The sequence below is a fragment of the Gopherus flavomarginatus genome, chromosome 5 (assembly GCF_025201925.1).
Source record: "Gopherus flavomarginatus isolate rGopFla2 chromosome 5, rGopFla2.mat.asm, whole genome shotgun sequence".
In the NCBI taxonomy this organism is placed as follows: domain Eukaryota; kingdom Metazoa; phylum Chordata; order Testudines; family Testudinidae; genus Gopherus; species Gopherus flavomarginatus.
In genome coordinates, this window is record NC_066621.1 from 46,268,523 (window position 1) to 46,288,224 (window position 19,702).

Here is a 19,702-nt window from a genome sequence, read left to right on the forward strand (position 1 = left end):
AGTCTTTCTGAAATGATGAGAATCATACTCCAGTGACAGAAATCCTCCAGGGAAAACTTCAGAGGAGCCCTTTCTGCGGAGCAAGCTTAGACTGACATCTTTGTTCTGTTATGTTTGAGTTACCACTAAAGCCAGCTAAAGGATAGACTTGGAGTGCACACAGTGCTATATGCTGTCTGCTCACATGTTAATTTTTTATGCTTTTTATCAGCTAGTCTTTCATATTACACAATGAATGCATAATTGGGAAAGCAAGTCTGAAGTACAAGTGGTAGTTTGACACCTGTTTCTCACCCTTCTGGACACTTGTAATAATATTTATTAACTGAATGACCTGGTTTTTTGTCCTGTAGATTTGTCATAGCAAAAGTGGAGAAATCAATCCCATGAAGGTGGCCAATTTGGTAAAGGCATATGTTGAGAAATACAAACATATGAGGAAACACAAGAAGACAGACACTGAAGAAGAACTGCACGAAATGGAGAATTGAAGTAAGACCCATCATGAGACAAATTGGGATTATTCTGGCCAAGGACGTTATTCTGGAGGGAATAAATAGCCTGCAGTTGCATCTCATTGAAAAGAAGACATAAAGAAGCTGGATGTAATAGGATTTGTCTGCCGAAGGAAGCTTGAATTGTTTTCCACGTGGGAATAGAATTTCTTGTCTTGCATGAACTACAGTTGTAGATCCAAACGACAGAAATCAAATGCCCCCAAACCAGCAGCATAGTTCAGCAGAGACTTAGAAAATATTAAACTTTGGGGGCTCTCAAGTTGCGACAGTTTTTAGGGTTTACTTTGATCACATTTTTGGTCTGTGCACCTGTCTTGCTAACAGTTTAAAACTGGACACCATTTTTATATTCAGTACATAAAGAGAGATACTGTTTCCATTGTGTTATTTATCAAACTATGGATTGTCTTTAAAAACTTCTCATACGTTGATTTAATACTTGAAATGTGGTATTTTTAGCCTGCTCGATGGTGAGTGAAACTTTGAGTCGCTCTCAGTTGTTCAGGAGTTGCAAAAGTGAGCTAACCTTTATAAATTGTCTTCAGAAAACACTGCTCAAGATGTGGCATTTATTTACATTCTGTTGAAGTATCTTGTTAATGAGAATCTTAATTTTTTTGAAGGGGGGCAGATTATGTTGCAATTTTGTAAATAATGTGCCGATGGCTGTTTTTGTGTTTTACTAAGCTGCCTTTCAGAGAAAACAAAGAGCAAAGATTGTGAATTTTCAATAACAAGCTTGAGGAATGAGAGGGAACGATGTACAAATCAAAAATGTGACAGAATTTATAAAGTTATTTTCAATGGTTTTAGCCATGCAGAAAGTGTCATTTATTTGTCCTTATCCTTGCATCTTACTTTCAGTAGCTGTTCTGTATAAATCTCCACTCTTGGGTCTTAAATAGATTCTGAGGTATCCTTTTAAGGCCTGGCCTACATCTAAATATTAGATTGACCCAGCTACATCATTCAGGGCTATGAAACATTTCATACCATCTGCAAAGTAGTTAGGTTTGGCTAACTCTTTGTGTAGCTATGGATGGTTTGATGGAAGAATTCTTCTGTTGACCTAGTTACCACCTCTTGGAGAGGTGGAATACCTATATTGATGGAAAAATCCGTTCCTTCGATGTAGGAAGTATCTACGCTACGGCTATAGTGCTATAGCTGTTCCGCTGTAGTGTAAACATACCCCTTGTGTTGGGTGTGTAATTTCTTGAATTAGTATGTTTCCTATTTTTAGGATGGCTGGTGCTCACGTTATTGAGGAACAATACATGTAATGAGTTCTGAACACCTCGGACGTCTTCATAATAGCAATGCTTGTCCCTGGGTACTGCAGAATCAGGCTGACCCAAATCTTTTCCAAGACAGATGCCTAGAAAGTAATGGCTGATGAGTGGTTTAGGGTGTTTTTTTTTTTTTTTGGTGGGTTTAATATTCTGAACTGATCAGTGTCCATGTTGTTGTTTGGGAAGGGGAGGGAATTATATGTTAGGAAATGATTAGGCTACAGATCAGGAAAGGACTCTCACATAAGAATTAGAATATAATATACGTGACTTTAAGAAGCTGTGGAAGGTAGTAGTAAAAGTTAAGACGAATGCTTATCTAACCTCTTGGAGCATATTTGGATACACTGTGCCTTACTGATTGGTGGGTTCATCTGCCAAGAACAAGGCACCCTACAGGTGGTGGTGGTATTATTTTTATTTATTATATAAATAAATCTGAGCCCCCCCCCCCCCTTTTTTTTTTTTTTGGCCAAGGTGTTTAACTAAAACCTCACATGTGACAGAACTTCCTTAGCCGCTCTTATATTGCCCTTTTGAATATCTTCAGCTATCTTATCTTTCCAGTATTTACCTTGGGCTTTCTTTTCCATCTAAGCTCTGTGGTTGGGTCACGATTCGGAGTTGCTATGTTACTATTTGATTTTAAAATATGAGACACTCCAGGTAACACAGGGCTTTACAATGTGTGTAAACAGCCTGGATTTGTGAGGATAATTGCTTAGAGTACAGTACGCCAGCAGTTCTCAAGCGGGGTCTGGGCCGCCCTGGGGAACCCTGAGCAGGTTTCAGGGGGTCCACCAAAATAAACCAAAGAGCAGGGCCAGCATTAGACTTGTTGGGGCTCAGGGGGCCCAGAAAGTTGAAGCCCAATCCCCCCAGGGCTGAAGCGGGAGCCTGAGCAACTTAGCTTCGCAGGGCTGCCTGTTGTGTCGGGCCTCAGGCCATTCCCTTGCTTGCTACGCCCTAGTGCTGGCCCTGGCTTTTAATCTGTATGTGCAGAAAAACCGTTGTGGCACAGGTGGGCCATGGAATTTTTATGGCATGTTGCAGGGACCTCAGAAGGAAAGAGGGTTGAGAACCCCTGCAGTACTCTACCCTCTTATGCCTTCATTAGCCTTGGTAATTGGTATGTGTATGTAACTGGAAGCTGATTTTGGTTGACTGCAATAGTAGACAAATTAAATGATTGACATTTTCAAAGCTCACTAAGGCATCTAGCCACACTACTTCCAATAATTTGAATGCAAATTGTGTGGCTGAACACCCTAGTTGGCTCTGAAAAAAATCTCAGCCCATGTTTTTTTTAAGTGCATAGGCACTGCTGCCAGGAGAAAAGGGGGAGAGAGGTCTTCTGTCCTTCTGACCACTTCCCAGAAAATAGCAGCATTCACTAGCTTGTAGATGATCCCGTCAGCACAGCTGCAGGGCTCATGCACGGCTCTCAGATCTGGTCTCCCTTTTATTTGTTTCAGCTCTACATGAAAGTGTGAACGTTCTACTTATTTGAATAGGATATTGACCCATTATTAGAAAAACACCCCCAAACCCACAGCTTATTAGGCACATTTTTGTTCCCCTTGCTGCAAAGCCGTTACTTTGGTCCTATAGTTCAGGGCCATATGGAAGCAAAAGAATATCTGGACAAGATGTTGAAGTGAGCTCTTGTTCTGAACTCGAGCTTGTAGATTCAATCATTATGTTGGGTGCATATGTACTCTGTGTAACTACTTTTCTGATGAATTGATCACTAAAATGTTCTCACTGGGGGTGTTGAGATGTAAATATTGCTGCCAGACTTTCATAAAAAAAAAGTGGACTTTTAAACAACTTTTGACTGTTTCTTAATTTGTATTTTCTTGCAGCATCAGTCTTGAACTTGTCAAGAATTGTTCAGAGGTAAATGTGGTGCTATATGTTAAGAGAACATCTGCAATATATTTATTACAATTATAGTTTTGAAATTCATTACGCCTATGTATAGGACCGTACCAAATTCACGGCCATGAAAAATGCGTCACGGACTGTGAAATCTGGTCTTGTGTGCTTTTTACCCTATACTATACAGATTTCATAGGGGAGACCAGCATTTCTCAAATTGGGGATCCTGACCCAAAAGAGTGTTGCAGGGGGCTTGCAAGGTTATTTTAGAGGGGGTTGTAGTATTGCCACCTTTACCTCTGCACTGCCTTCAGAGCTGAGCAGCCAGAGAGCGGCGGCTGTTGGCCAGGTGCCCAGCTTTGAAGGCAGTGCCCCGCCAGCAGCAGTGCAGAAGTAAGGCTGACAATACCATTCCATGCTATCCTTATTTCTGCACCGCTCCTAGCAGCGGCTCTGCCTTCAGAGCTAGGCTCCCGGCCAGCAGCTGCCACTCTCCACATGCCGAGCACTGAAGGCAGTGCCGCCGGTGGCAGCAGTGCAGAAGTAAGGGTAGCAGTACCGCAACCCCCTTATAATAACATTGCAAGCCTCTCCACCCCCTCCACCACCACAACAACTTTTTGGGTCAAGGCTTCTACAGTTACAACACTGTGAAATTTCAGATTTAAATAGCTGTAATCATGAAATTTACTATTTTTAAATTCCTATGACTGAAATTGACCAAAATGGACCATGAATTTGGTAGGGGCCCTACTTATATGTGATATCACCCGTGGTAGGATTACATGGTGGTAGAAGGAAAACACATCAAGGCATGCAGTCTGCATTTGCCATGTTCTCAGGTTACAAGATCACAAGTACACTGATAATAGACTCGAACTGCTCTGCCATTGTTTGGAATAAATCCGACAGTGGGAAAATCAGTTGTTGAGATCAACTGCATGAAAAATATGTATAAAAGTACATAAGGTGTGTGAATTTGTCCTTCTTGCTATATTTAACATACCAGGAAATCTTGTTTCTTACTTAACTACCTCAGTGTTTTTACATTGTTGCATTCTTTTTGACATGAGTTCACAGCTATTTCAACTGAATACTTTATAGATAGTTCAATGGTAATTGGATAAATTGCCCAATTTTATTATGTGGCTTAGAACAACCCTTTCTGTCCCCTTCTTTCCCTTACATCTGTCCAGTTTAAAAAAGAACACTGTCTTAAGAACCACTAACTCAGAGATTCTCAAACTGTGGTCATGGACCACCAGTGGTCCGCGGATAGTTCCCTCTAAGGTGTGCACTTCGGTGGCCGCACATGAGAGAACGAAGGGCCATCCACCTAATTAGTGGAGCCACTCAGGCATGGCTCCACTAATTAGGTGTCTGGACCCTGGAGAAGACCCACATGTAAGGTGAGGTGGAAGGGGGCAGTGGGGTGAGAAGAGGAGGTAGGGGAATTTGGGACGCCAAATTTGGGATTTGGAATTTGGGACGCTGCAGCCGCCAGAGAAAGAGACAACTTTCCCAGCTCCAGGGCTGTGGCTGCCAGGGAGAGACAGCCCTCCTTCCCAGCCCCAGCGTTGTGGGTGCTGTGGCAGGGGAGACGGGGAAATCCATGGCTTGAGAAAGGTAAGACTACTGATATTAAAATGAGTTATGTGCTTTTATTTGTAGAACAAATAAACTTTATTATTAAGGGGTTTTTTGTATAGCACTTTTATCCAAAGCGCTTTACAATAGCTAGCTAATGATGTAACCAACATTTGGAAAAATTGTGGTCCGTTGAGATTCTCTGCAATTTTCAAGTGGTCCATGAAAAAAAAAGTTTGAGAACCACTGCACTAACTGAATAAATGCTGTTTAAAGGCAGACACTATTTTTAATGAGCCACCACTGTCCTTGCCTTGTACTGGAACTTCATGACTGCCTTCAACATCTAATGTGTATAGATTCTTTTCAGGAGAAGGAATTCTTGAAACCAGGTGGCAACAGAGGGGAGCAGGAAAGATTAATCTGCATTTTAACAAACATGGAACCTCTTTCACCATGAGACTCCGTGTCTCTGTCCTCATGGTGGGAAGGAACTTTATCTGGGGTGATCCTCAGGAAAGTGCATTTCAAAAGGTAACTGGATTTTAAAAGTGAGGGGCAAAAACACCTGTGTGTATTTCTATATGTACACACGCGCACACACAGACATAAGAATGGCCATACTGGGTCAGTCCAAAGGTCCATCAAGCCCAGTATCCTGTCCTCTGACAGTGGCCAGTGGCAGGAGCTCCAAATGGAATGAACAGACAGGTTATCATCAAGTGATCCATGCCCTGTCACCCATTCCCAGCTTTTGGCAAACAGGGGCCAGGAACACCATTCCTGCAATCCTGGCTAATAGCCATTGATGGACCTATCATCCATGAATCTATCTAGCTCCCTTTTGAACCCCATTATAGTATTGGCCTTCAACACGCTCTGGCAAAGAGTTCCAGAGGCAGACCATGTGTTGCGTGAAAAAATACTTCCTTGTGTTTGTTTTAAACCTGCAACCTATTAATTTCATTTGGTGACCCTTTGCTCTTGTATTATGAGAAGTAGAAATAACACCTCCTTATTTACTTTCTGTATGCACCTGTACCACTCATGATTTTATAGACCTTTATCATATCCCCCCTTAGTCGCCTTTTTTCCAAGCTGAAAATACCAGTCTTATTAATCTCTCATATGGAAGCCATTCTGTACCCCTAGTAATTTTTGTTGCCCTTTTTCTGAACCTTTTCCCATTCCAATATATCTCTTTTGAGATGGGGCGACCACATCTGCACGCAGTGTTCAAGGTGTGGGCGTACCATGGATTTATATAGAGGCAATATATTTTCTGTTTTATTATCTATCCCTTTCTTGATGATTCCCAACATTATGTTCGCTTTTTTGGACTATTGCTGCACATTGAATGGATGATTTCAGAGAACTATCCACAATGACTCCAAGATCTTTCTTGAGTGATAACTAATTTAGACCCCATCATTGTATATCTATAGTTAGGAGTATGTTTTCCAATGTACATTACTTTGCATTTATCTACATTAAATTTCATATGCCATTTTGTTGCCCAGTCACCCAGTTTTGTGAGAGCCTTTTGTAGTTCTTCGCAGTCTGCCTGGGACTTAACTATCTTGAGTAGTTTAGTATCATCTGCAAATTTTGCCAGCTCACTGTTTACCCCTTTTCCCAGATTGTTTATGAATATGTTAAAAAGGACTGGGCCCAGTACAGATACTGGGAGACACCACTATTTACCTCTCTCCATTCTGAAAGTTGACCATTTATTCCTACCCTTTGTTTCCTATCTTTTAACCAGATACCAATCCATGAGAGAACCTTCCCTCCTATCCCATGACTGCTTATTTTGCTTAAGAGCCTTTGGTGAGGGACCTTGTCAAAGGCTTTCTGAAAATCTAAATACACTATATCCACTGGATCTCCTTTGTCCACATGCTTGTTGACCTCCCTCTGAGAATTCTAGTAGATTGGTGAGGCATGATTTCCCTTTGCAAAAACCATGTTGACTCTTTCCCCCCCCCCCAACAAATTATATTCATCTATGTGTCTGACAATTTTTTTCTTTACGATAGTTTCAACCAATTTGGTCACCTCTGGAGCCCTTTTTAAAAATTGGCATCACATTAGCTATCCTCCTGTCATTTGTTATAGAAGCTGATTTAAATGATAGGTTACAGATGACAATTATTAGTCCTGCAGTTTCACATTTGAGTACCTTCAGAATATTTGGGTGAATACCATTAGGTCCTGGAGACTTATTACTGTTTAGTTTATCAATTTGTTCCAAAACCACCTCTAATACACCTCAATTTGGGACAGTTCCTCAGATCTGTCCCCCAGAAAGAATGGCTTAGGTTTGGGAATCTCCCTCACATCCTCAACAGCAAAGACTTATGCAAAGAATTCCTTTAGTTTCTCCGCAATGGCCTTATCATCCTTGATTGCTCCTTTAGCATCTCAATCATCCAGTGGCCACACTGGTTATCAGGCTTTCTGCTTCTGATGTATTTAAAAAAATGTTTGCTATTACTTTTGGAGTCTTTGCTAGCTGTTCTTCAAATTCTTTTTTGGTCTTTCTAATTATATTTTTACATTTCATTTGCCAGAGTTTATGCTCTTTTCTATTTTCCTCATTAAGATTTATCTTCCTCTTTTTAAAGGATGCCTTTTTGCCTCTCACCACTTCTTTTACTTTGTTGTTACGCACGTACATCCGCACCCCTTTGGGAGGGATTCTGACCTGACAATCTGGTCAACCCTGTTGCTAGGAACATGTGGTAAGCATTTCACCTTGCACCAAGTCTAGTTTAAGTTTTGGTTACTAGAGAGCATTTTATCTTTTTCTGTTGTAACCATTTCTGACTTTAACGCTTTACACTTGTACTCACTTAAAATCTGTCTTGTTGGGGTTAAACTTGTTTCATTCTTTAATCAAACTAATCCAGTCTTGTGTTTTAAACTGAATTGTTTGGTAAATCCAATTAAAATAGTGAATTGTTGTATATTAACCCCTTATGGGGGCAATGAACCTATAATATCTGAACTGTCAAGGAGAGGGCTGGACAGAGCAGAACACATGTTTTTATGGAAAGTTCAGAACTAGGAGTGTGGTGGGGTCAACCTGCAGGTAGTAGCCAAAGCTGCTGGAAGCCAAAGTGCGGCTGGAGGTTGCTAACAGGCGGCTGGGGTCAGAGTTGCTGGGCCAGGACTGTAGCTGTACACAGAACTCAGGGTGTCACCGGCAGGCTGATTGTGAGTGACTCAAGTTGGGAGCTACAATAGTAAAGCATTGTGAGGCGCCCAAGGTTGCAGGGCAGGTGGTGACACAACCCCTGACTAGCCTGGGTTGCACCATGAATTGTGATACTCTCCCATCTTGGTATCATCTGCAAACTTGATAAATGTACTTTCTATGCCATCATGCAAATCGTTTATGAAGATATTGAACAGAGCTGGACTCAGGACAGATCCCTGTGGGATATCCCACTCGATAGCCCTTCACAGTTGACTTCACAGCTTGAACCATTGATAACTACTCTCTGAGTACAATTTTCCAACCAGCTGTGCACCCACCTTATAGTAGGTTCTTCTAGGCTATATTTCCCTAGTTTGTCTCACTTTCTCATAAACCACCTCATGACTTTCTCATAAGCATTGTCAAGCCTTACTAAGGTCGAGATATATCACATCATCTGCTCTCCCTCTACACACAAGGCTTGCATCCTGTCAAATGAGGATATTAGGCTGGTTTGACACGATTTGTTCTTGGCAAATCCATTATCACCTTATGTTCTAGATGCTTACACATTGATTATTTTGCTCCATTATCCTTCTGGGTACTGAAGTTAAGCTGACTGGTCTATAATTCCCTCAGTTGTCCTTATTCACGTTTTCATAGAGAGATAGGTACTATATTTGCTCTCTGGGATCTCTCCCATCCTCCATGGGTTCTCAAAGGTAATTGCTAATGGCTGAGAGATCTTTCAGTGTTCTAGGATATATTTTTGTCAGGCCCTGATTTAACTTGTCCTTTCTCTATTTCAGCCTCAAATCCTACCCCATTCTGTTCACTGTTTAATTACTGTTAACCTTGTTAGTGAAAACTGAAACACAAAAGCATTTGTCAAGTATCAGAGGGGTAGCCGTGTTAGTCTGTATCCATAAAAACAAGGAGTCTGGTGGCACCTTAAAGACTAACAGATTTATTTGTGTACAAGCTTCCGTGGGTAAAAAAACACTTCTTCAGATAGAAAGCTTATGCCCAAATAAATCTGTTAGTCTTTAAGATGCCACCAGAATCTTCATTGTTTTAAAAAAGCATTTCCCACTTCAGCTATTGCTTCATTTTCTCTTATTGTCTTTTCCTTCTCGTTGAGTAACGGGCCTGATATTCTTGTTTAGATGTTTCGGACCCTGCTGACAGTGGCTGATGAGTGAGTGGTAACTGTGAAGTTAAGGGCAGGTCCTATTCCAAGCAGACAGTGCTCTGGCTTTAAAATGCTGTCTCTTGCTGGGGGGGAGGGGACCTCCTGGGAGAAAAACTTTGTCTATTTTACATGGTCTTGGAAATGCTTGTCAGATGTCAGTTGTATTCTGGGCACATCTGCCGGACATCCACATGTGCTGAACCAGTTATCCTTTTAACCATAGCATAGAGAAGGCTTGTGGCTGGTCTGGACAGTGTGACTTGGGCATGATCTTAGAACTGGCATGTAGACCCTAAGCTCTTCAAGGTAAAAACTGTCTGCTATGATTTGTACAGAACTTAGCGCAATCTTCATTCCTGGTTGGTCCCTAGACACTGTTGTGATAAGTTTCCGAAGAATGGCCATCTATCCCTGAGAATGTGATATCAATTGCCCCAAAGATTGTTGGGGTTTGGGGATAAGTGAGCCATCAGTGGTTAATATGTTTACTGCTTTTCCGTCATGCAGCCACATCACCCTGTCCTGCCTTGCAAAAGGCAGTTCATTAGGAAAGGACAGGACCCCATTTGAGGAGTGAGGAACAGCCAACTTACCAACACCTTTACCTGCAGTCCCTAATAATTGGAATCTGCTGGAAGTGAACAGCTGGGATCTCAAGGGAATCTCTCTTTTTACTGGGTGTACTAATGAATACCCAATTCCTTCTCACTGTGCCTTATGCAAGAAGAATGATACAGAGATTTTGAAATCACCTTCTAGGGTGGAGGAGGGAGGGGTCGAAAGAACGTTTCCAAGGGAGGAGGGAACTGCAGAAGGCATGTTTGAGCTTCAGAAAGGATCCAGCTGTTGCAGCTGCTGCAGGCCGGCAGGGACAGGATGGCCCAGCACAGAGCCTGTGAGTAGCAAGCAACCCCTTTCCCCTATTGCTGCTGCCCAGCCCTAAACTCCTTGTAGGGGAGGGAGGGAGGGAGAAAGTGAGATAGATTTACCTTTGCATTTCAGAGACTGCCCCAGCAGAGGGGTGTGTGTGGGGAAATGGGGAGAGGCAGATGTATTTTCTCTGCCCTGTGTGGGGCTAGAGAGAGGGGGATGTAGTGGGAAGGGGGAAGGTGTTTTAGTTCTTTTTCAGTGAAGGGTGAGACCTCCCAAGGATCTGCACTGTGGGGAGAGTCATTTGAGTTCAGCTCCTGAGCTCCGAGCTGTGTGCGAGGATGAACTACAGCCATGGGCCTAGACAGGAAGCAGAATGGAGAAGTTGGTCTTGTTTACTTTGGCTTAGAACAGCCCTCTCTGCCCATGTGGAGATCCCTCCCCCAGCATTTACCCCTCTGCTGTAAGTACCCTTCCTATCTGGGCTGGGGATGGCCAGCTAGGCTTCTGCTTGAGGGGTTTAATCCCTCTGAGTCCCTGGGGGTGGTTCTTCACCCAGCTACTCCTCCCACCCAGACCCCTCTGCTCACAACGCTAGTCCCTCTGCAGTTCCCAAGCTGCCACTCCTTGTGTCTGTAACAAGGATACCCCCTGGGCATCCCATTAAATCTGCCTGGGGGTCCTAGACTTCAAGGGCAGTGAGGGAAGGTCCTGAACTCATCTCCTGACCACTGAGCATGAATACATCTAGCTGGCTACAGCTGTAGTGGTCTGCCTGCACTGTGATCCTCTCTTTTGCCAACGAAGAGAATGGGTTGGCTCAGTAGTTCCCTGAGGGGAAACCCATTAGTGACTCAGTATGTAGCACTTCTTGCTGAGTCAGCCCTGAGCCAACTGCCCGGGGGGCCCTGAGCTGTTGGCGTGAAAGATCCCCTGGCACTTTGGGGGAGAGAGTAGGGCTTCTCTAAAATTGTCTCCTAGTCAAATTTCAAGTCAGGTAATTTAAGGGCTGCTGTGACGAGGATGGTGATCAGTGGACAAGGAGAACAGTTGGATGTTGGATAAGAAGCAATGGGCTTAATCTGCAGCAAGGGAGATTTAGCATAGGTATTAGGAAATGCTTTCTAATGATTGGGGTAGTTAAGCTCTGGAGTAGGCTTGTGGAATCCCTGTCCTTGGAAGTTTGTAAGAGCAGATTGGACAAAAACCTGTCAGGGATGGTCTAGCCCAGCCTCAGCATAGGGGGCTGGGCTGGATGACCTCTCGTGATCTCTTCCAGCCCTGCAGTTCTATTCTGCCTCCTCAACTTCCTCTTGCAGCTTCAATCAGACACAATATTCACTTCCTCTTCTAGCCTGTTGTGCTGTGTAAGGGGTGCAGTGCCGGTACTGTCTGTGTGCTGCTAAAACAGCTCCCATGCTTCACTGCTACAGCAGCAGCCGCTTTTCATTGATGTGTAAATGATCCTTTAGAGTTTGTGATGGGCTTTAAGAGCCTCAGGGATGAAAAGTGTTACATGAACATGGGGCTAAAGGAGCTCGGCCACCAACATGTTCTTTTCAGGCCCCTAAATGAGCAGCCAGATTTCCAGGCGTGAGCGCAGTGGGAGCACTCTCAGAAATCCTGCTCACAAGCTGTCATGATCTGTTCCATCCATTAGGTCAGGAGCAAGATGACTGCGTGAGGAAAGTGACTCTCTCCACGATGAGGCTCAGAGTGCTGCCTCCTGCGGTCCTGCAGGACCCCAGAGTGGAGAGCCTGAACCTGGACCGGAACAAGCTGAAACACATCCCCGGGATTTCAAAGCTTGGCAACTTGAGAAAGCTGATCTTGTCCAAGAATGAGATCGCGGACTTCCCTGAGGAAATCCAGAGTCTGGTCCACCTGGAGAAGTTGGAACTGAATCAGAACCAAATCCGGGTCATCCCGGAGGGGATCTTCTCCTGTCTTCCCAGGCTCAAACACTTGCGGCTGAACAACAATCGCCTCAGTGCTTTGCCCAAGGACTTGGCCACCTGCAGCAGCAGCCTCCAGTACCTCAACCTGTCCAACAACTTGTTCCGAGCTGTACCCCAAGCTGTCCTGGAGCTGGTGAGTTTACAGGAGTTCTATGTGCAGAACAACATGCTGCGCCAGCTCCCCAGGGAGCTGTTCGAAGGGAGGCCGCTGAAGATGTTCAAGGCACATGGGAACCCACTGCAGCAGCCTCCCAACGAAGTCTGCGCTGGGGGAATCCAGCAGATCCTGAGCTACTTCAGCCAATTGCAGAACTGCCAAGGGGAGGAAGACAGGAGGGTGAAGACCATGTTCCTGGGAGCCTCACTGGCAGGAAAATCCACTATCTGTAAGAGCCTGAAGCAGAGGCAAGTGGTTCTGGTGTCTGAGGAGGAGCGAACAGTTGGGATTGAGATCAGCGAATTCCACATCCAGGACTTCACTTTTCTCTTCTGGGACTTTGCTGGGCAGCTGGAGTACTATGTGACCCACCATGTGTTCATCACCCCACAGGCCCTCGTCATCCTGGTCATTAACTTCCAGAAGTAAGTGTTATGCAATGGGTTTGTTTGAAGAGCTCACAATCTAACCAGTTCAGACAGACATGGTGTGTTTGTGGGCGGGGGAAACACAGGCACGGCGCAGGGAGATGACATGGCCAAGGTCCCTCAGTGGCGCTGAGGATAGAACCCAGGGCTCCCAAGGTGCAGTCCTATGTCCTATCCACTAAGCATGCTGCCTGTCCTCTCTGCAATGAGACTGCCAGCCCCTTGGATGGAGATCAAACTCCTTTTACATAAGCCACTGAACAGCCGCTGCATCTAGTGCTGATCGTGGAATGTGTGAGTCTGTACCAGTTGGGCCATGCCTATAAAATGATCATCCAGTCTCATGTATCCAACACCAGCTGTTTTAGAGGAAGGTGCTGAGATAACCCACTGTTCAGTGTATGTTGTCCTCTTTGCCTTGTCTACAGAGGGAAACGAGTCTGCTACAGACCCCAGTTAGAGGAGACAGTCCTTTAGCTCAAGCTGTAGAGATGTATGCTCTTTACTGTGGCAGCGCTGTGTTCAATCCTCAGGATGACCCCCAGGGCACATTGACACACCCTGCACTGATAGTAACTGGCTGAGAGTTGGTTTGATTGATTTCATTTTTTTTTCAGGTACCAGCTCAATGATGACGTCTTCCAGGAGCTGGTTGGCTTCTGGATCAATAACCTCTTCATGCGAGTCCCAAACTCTGTGGTCCTGCCTCTGGGAACCCACACAGACTGCTGCACTGAGGAGGAAGTGGAGTTAAAGAAGTGGGACATCATGAGCAAGATCCAGGCCATGCTGGAGGAAAGGAGTGCAAACCTCACCCACTTCATCAACAACCTGGAAAGCAGTGAGGAGTCTGAATTCTACGTGGACCAGTGGGACAGACTGAAGGAGATGGAGAGCTGCACCTTGACTGTAGGGCTATTGGTTGGCTATTGCACAGCACCACTGGTGTGCACAATGCTGTACAGGCCAATAGGAGACTTGGTCCCTTCTCCAAGGAGCTTATAGTGCTCATCCCCAGGGAGGTTAACTAAGTATCTGCTTTTAATTTAATCTCTGGATCATGAGCCCATCACCGGGGTTCCCTCAGGCTACAAAGAGCTGTTATATGGTGAATTTTGTGGAAATCTGTATTATTAGAGCTGCTTTATTTAAAAACAAGATGGACAAAAAAGGGGGAGGATGGGGGAAATATTTAGCAACAAATTTTGACTCCTTCCCCACTTTTTCATCAAAATTTATCATTTTTTGTCAAATTAAGAGTTTAAAATATTCTGTCCAGCCTGCTCTAGTATTAAGAAATCATTTTTGTTTTGTTTCTCCCCTGACACATTCTGTGTTTCTCTTTTATTCCCTCTCACCCCATCTCTTATTCTTGGGGACATCTTAATGGAAACAATCTTTCAAAGCGCTCCTGTGTCTGCTACTTACTTTTCCCATGAAATTAGATCCCTCTGGGACACTGCTATCTATCTAAGGTACCTATATTGGCCCTGTGTAGTAGGAGCAATCTCTAATATTAATCCTTGCAACACTCCTAGGAGATAGGGAAGTACAATTATCCCCATTTTACAGATGGGGAGCTGAGAGACAGAGGAATGACATGACTTGCCCAAGGTCACAGAGAAAGCTGTGGCAGAGCTGGGAACTGAACCTAGGTCTTCCAAGTCCTAGGCCAGCACGCTAACCACTGGGCAATCCTCCTTCTCAGTCCATGATTACTAGCTGCTTAACACCTTTATAAATGATGAACACAACACCCGCCACCACCACAAGCCACCAAAAAATGTCAGCATTTGGCTTTGGTCATCACCTGAAGAGGACTGTGGTACCGTTTATGTATTAGTACATGCTGTCCGGGCTTGAGCTAGACCAGGGGTTGGCAACCTTTCAGAAATGGTATGAGGAGTCTTCATGTATTCACTCTGATTTAAGGTTTCACGTGCCAGTAATACATTTTAACATTCTTAGAAGGTCTCTTTCTATAAGTCTATAATATATAATTAAACTATTGTTGTATGTAAAGTAAATAAGATTTTAAAAATGTTTAAGAAGCTTCATTTAAAATTAAATTAAAATGCAGAGCCCCCCAGACAGGTGGCCAGGACCCAGGCAGTGTGAGTGCCACTGAAAATCAGCTCGCGTGCCGCCAGCGGCATGCGTGCCATAGGTTGCCTACCCCTGAGCTAGACGTATGACCTGTGGTTCGCTTTTCTGCCTTCTGTAGTCTTTCCTCACGGTTTTTTGCTGCATTGTGCTTTAATACTACTGACAGTAACACATGGGAAGAGCTATTTTTTCCTCCATTTCTCTGATTTTTTTCAAAAAAGTCTTATTTATAGCTTTTAACATTGCACTTACTTCATCAGCTTTTCATCAGTTGAATATTCTGTCTGGTCAGTTTCCCTGGTTCCTGTGTAGAGTCAGTCAGTTTCCCCTGTTTGTGTGGGTCTCTTGCACAGCAGCAAGAGAGAGAGAGAAACATTTAAAAACAGTATATAGGCAAGTGTGATTATAAAATCACAACAACTGGCCAGGGAGTGGAGACAGCTCCAGGGCAGGCTTAGTGCCTGCAACTACTTTTAACTGCATTTAATCAAAAAATGGTATAATCCTGTACCGGGCTGGTGCAAGGATGTTTTGCACCCTGAGGCACCCCCAACCCCACGGCAGCTACCTTCCTCCACCCTGAGGTGCCTCCCTTGTGGCAGCTCCCCACCCCCACCCTCCACCCTGAGGCACCCCGCCCCAACTCCCCCTGCTCCGTGCACGAGCACCCCGAGCACGCCATGGCTGCTTCACTTCTCCTGCCTCCTGATTGGCGCCACAAGCCTGGGAGGTGGGAGAAGTGAAGCAGCCACAGCATGCTCAGATAGGAGGTGGGGCAGGGGTGAGTTGGGGTGAGGAGTTCCCCTGCATGCTGCACTCCCCCACACTTGTTGCAGGTGGCCCTCCCCGTGCTCCCCTGCCCCAGCTCCCTCCACCTAAATGCCGGTGGCAACCGGGGCAGCAGAAGATCTGGCCGCCACGGTCGCTGCCAAAGAAAATGGCGCCCCCTAAATCCCAGCACCCTAGGCGATCGCCAAGGTCGCCTAAATGGTTGCACTGGCCCTGATCCTGTATGTAGGAAGAAGGGTGCTATATAGAAACCAAATCCCCTCTCTGTTCCAGCTGGACCATGCACCCTGAGTCTTCTGTAGTAACAGAGCGCTGTTGAACTCTGTTTTTCTTTCGTTCCAGATTTTAAACCTTGTTCCCGTCAATTGCACTGATTACTGGGATATTAAAAAACTTGAAACGACTATTTTGGAGCACGTCAAGAATGAAGAAATATTTCCTAACGTTATCCGAGTGCTGCCTCCCGTATATAAGGAAGTGGAAGCTGCAATTGTAGATATTGTGCAGAGTGAGGAGACCGCAGACTATGGTACATATCAATAGATCTTCTCTTCTCCCCGCCACCCTTCCTCACTGAGAGTTCACTGCTTTAGGGGTCCTACGCCCCACAGCCATCATCTTTTTGCCTAAGGAGGGCTGGCCAAGGACTCCCTCTGGTGCCCGATAAACTCCCTATTCTACTGGAGACGTGTTGGCAGTTCAGAGGTTCAACACTATCTCCAGTCTAGGAGCTAAGCAGGTGGTGGTCTGTAGCAGTTCCAGGCAGGGGCAGCAGGTTATATGGGCTCAAGGTGCTCAAGCACCAGGAATATTCAAGGCTGAGGGCTGTGCTCCACCAATATTTGGAGCTGGGTTTCTCCCGTGGCCCCGTCTCAGAGCTTCCCTGCCTGAAAGAAAACAGCCAGTGCCTCTCTCCCTTGTTTTGTGCTGCTTCTGCCTAAGGCTATAGAGATCAGTGGCCGGCAGCCTCTTGGAGCACCGGGGGAGGGGAAGAGGGAGAGAGGAGGGGGACGGAGACACACACATGCTTGGGAGCTCTCTCTCCCCCCCCCCCGGCACCCACGGGCAGCAGCAGGGGAGGCCACAAGTGATGGCAGCCGCCCCCCAGCCCCGGTACCCACCATAGGGGAGGCGAGTGGGCTTTCTGGACCTGAAATAGTCCCTAGGAGCATGTGCAGTGACTGTGGTGCAGAGTGAGTGTGCTGCGGGGAGAGGAGGGGTCCCTCCCCTGGAGCTTGCTGCTGCCAGTAAGTGGGGGGAGTCCTCTCTGGCCCTAGCCCTGGGGCAGCCTGTCTGTATCCCAAGTTCCTTATCCCCAGCCCTGCCTCACCCCAGTACCCCACCCTGAGCACCCTCTTGCACTGTGAACCCCTCATCCCTAGCCCCACCCCAGAGCCCTCATTTGAGGGGAAAAACATGCAACTTAAATTTGGTGGTCAGTTTGGAGTATCATTGTGTTTAGCACAATACTTGATTATTTTACATCCTTTAACATATACAGGTGTTACAAAGGGGGAATGTTCTTAATGTTGTCTCTGAATTGTGTGGGTGCCTCAGTTTCCCCTATGCATTTCTCAAGGATCTAGATGGTGGGATAAGGGTGTGTGGTTGTTGTAGAGCTCTAGAGTGCCAGTGTGATGCCGTCTGCACAGAGAATGGCCAAAACCCTGTCTCCGGGCAACTGATGTCCTGGGCCGCTCTCCTGCAAGGTGCCAACTGAAGGCGTTGGAGAACAAAGAGATCAGGTGGTCTCCTAATGCCTGGGAAAGAGACAAAGGCCAGAGGAGGGAGTGTCAGTGCCTGTGCAGACTTCCGGGAAGTGCATGGTGTGGAAGGGATGCGTTGGAACTACTCCATACAAAGCCAGTCAGAACTCTGGGGGAGCCTTCTCACTTTGAGCATACTGCCTCCGGGGCAAGAAGCTTACACCTTCCTGGGTCTGACCTCAGAGCATTCAGCATGCCTTTCCACACTGTGTGCTTTCCACAGCGAGTGTGCCTAGGCAGGTCCTGGGGCAGCCAGAGGTCCCTGCACCCCAAGTCTGCAGTCAGACGTGACTCTCATCCAGCCGGTAAAACAGAAGGTTTATTAGACGACAGGAACACAGTCTAAAACAGAGCTTGTAGGTACAGAAAACAGGACCCCTCAGTCAGGTCCGTCTTAGAGGGTGGGGAGCATAGACCCAAGTTCTAGGCCTCTACCTGTTTCCCCAGCCAGCTCCAAACTGACACTCCCTCCTTTAGCCTTTGTGGCTCTTCTGGACAAGGAGGCCACCTGATCTCTTTGTCCCCAACACCTTCAGTTGGCACTTTGCAGGGGAAACTGAGGCACGCACACAGTATTCAGAGAAAACATTAAGAACATTCCCACTTTGTCACAACAGGTGCAACAAAATGTAATACTGTATATTGAAGCAGGCAAGTGCTGCTTCTGACTTTCCACTTTTAATTGACCCTTGTAATCTTGTAGTGCTGATGCGTTGTAGCTTCATTTTATATCTGTTTACAGAGTGGGAGCAGGGGAGGCATCACCATTTTGGGCACCACCATAAATTATACAAGCCTGCTGCCTATGGACTTCCAGGTGCTGCACAGTTAGGGGGTGAGAGATTGGGACGCAAACCTCATTCTCTTGCAGAGCATTAGTATTTAACCATATATCTAGTCAATTCTGTCTTCCATTTATTCTTGTCTCAGCACGATGGGGGCTGCAATTTCACTGGATGTCTAGTAACCAAGGAGCTCTGCTGCTTCTAGCACTATCCCCACACATGGCCATCCTAGTTATGTTCTAAAATAGCCCACCTTGCATTAGCCTAGACCTAGAGAGGCTCTAGAGATAATGAGCAACTGGAGATTCTGGAGGCAGATAGGATCTCCTGGCTGCTGTGTAGATCTTTCCTGTGCCTGCTCCTATTGGCTCAACCTACAAGAGCCAGGGGGATGTCAGAAATAGAAGTTAGGCTGAAATGCCATCTCAGCGCTCCAGGCGCTGTTCCTCTTGTGTGGATTTTCTCTTCCTGCGTTGTGTGGATTAAGGGGAAGAGTACCAGCCCAGATGAGTCTCCATGCTGTGTTCACTGGGAGTAAATAAGTTTGTTCTTATTTACATTGGACTAGAGTGAGCTGCATTAAGTTCCTTAGAGGAACATATTAGCAGTGCACAGCCAAAGCGGGCCAGATCCTGCATTCCTCATGTAAATGGTTAGACTTTAGTGGAGCTATTAGTCTGAGTAGGGACTTTCAGACTAGACTCATAGACTCTAGGACTGGAAGGGACCTCGAGAGGTCATCGAGTCCAGTCCCCTGCCCTCATGGCAGGAACAAATACTGTCTAGACCATTCCTGATAGACATTTATCTAACCTACTCTTAAATATCTCCAGAGATGGAGATTCCACAACTTCCCTAGGCAATTTACTCCAGTGTTTAACTACCCTGACAGTTAGGAACTTTTTCCTAATGTCCAACCTACATCTCCCTTGCTGCAGTTTAAGCCCATTGCTGCTTGTTCTATCATTGGAGGCTAAGGTGAACAAGTTTTCTCCCTCCTCCTGATGACACCCTTTTAGATACCTGAAAACTGCTATCATGTCCCCTCTCAGTCTTCTCTTTTCCAAACTAAACAAACCCAATTCCTTCAGCCTTCCTTCATAGGTCATGTTCTCAAGACCTTTAATCATTCTTGTTGCTCTTCTCTGGACCCTCTCCAATTTCTCCACAT

General features: G+C 45.6%; 2 protein-coding genes across 3 annotated transcripts in view; both read left to right on the forward strand.

Annotated features, from left to right (window-relative positions):
* The window catches only part of PHRF1 (PHD and ring finger domains 1), a 46,985-nt gene extending 45,655 nt beyond the window's left edge, over positions 1 to 1,330 (forward strand). For both annotated transcript variants that reach the window (XM_050952777.1, XM_050952778.1), the window contains exon 18: positions 354 to 1,330. In XM_050952777.1, the coding sequence (XP_050808734.1) occupies positions 354 to 491 (138 nt within the window). In that variant the 3' untranslated portion in view covers positions 492 to 1,330. The remainder of the gene's footprint in view (positions 1 to 353) is intronic.
* Positions 1,331 to 10,497: 9,167 nt separating this feature from the next.
* Positions 10,498 to 19,702, forward strand: part of LOC127051030 (malignant fibrous histiocytoma-amplified sequence 1 homolog) — a 31,757-nt gene continuing 22,552 nt past the window's right edge. The window contains exons 1-4 of the mRNA XM_050952843.1: positions 10,498 to 10,567; positions 12,203 to 13,082; positions 13,703 to 13,994; positions 16,323 to 16,509. Coding sequence (XP_050808800.1) covers positions 10,549 to 10,567; positions 12,203 to 13,082; positions 13,703 to 13,994; positions 16,323 to 16,509 — 1,378 coding nt within the window. The 5' untranslated portion in view covers positions 10,498 to 10,548. The remainder of the gene's footprint in view (positions 10,568 to 12,202; positions 13,083 to 13,702; positions 13,995 to 16,322; positions 16,510 to 19,702) is intronic.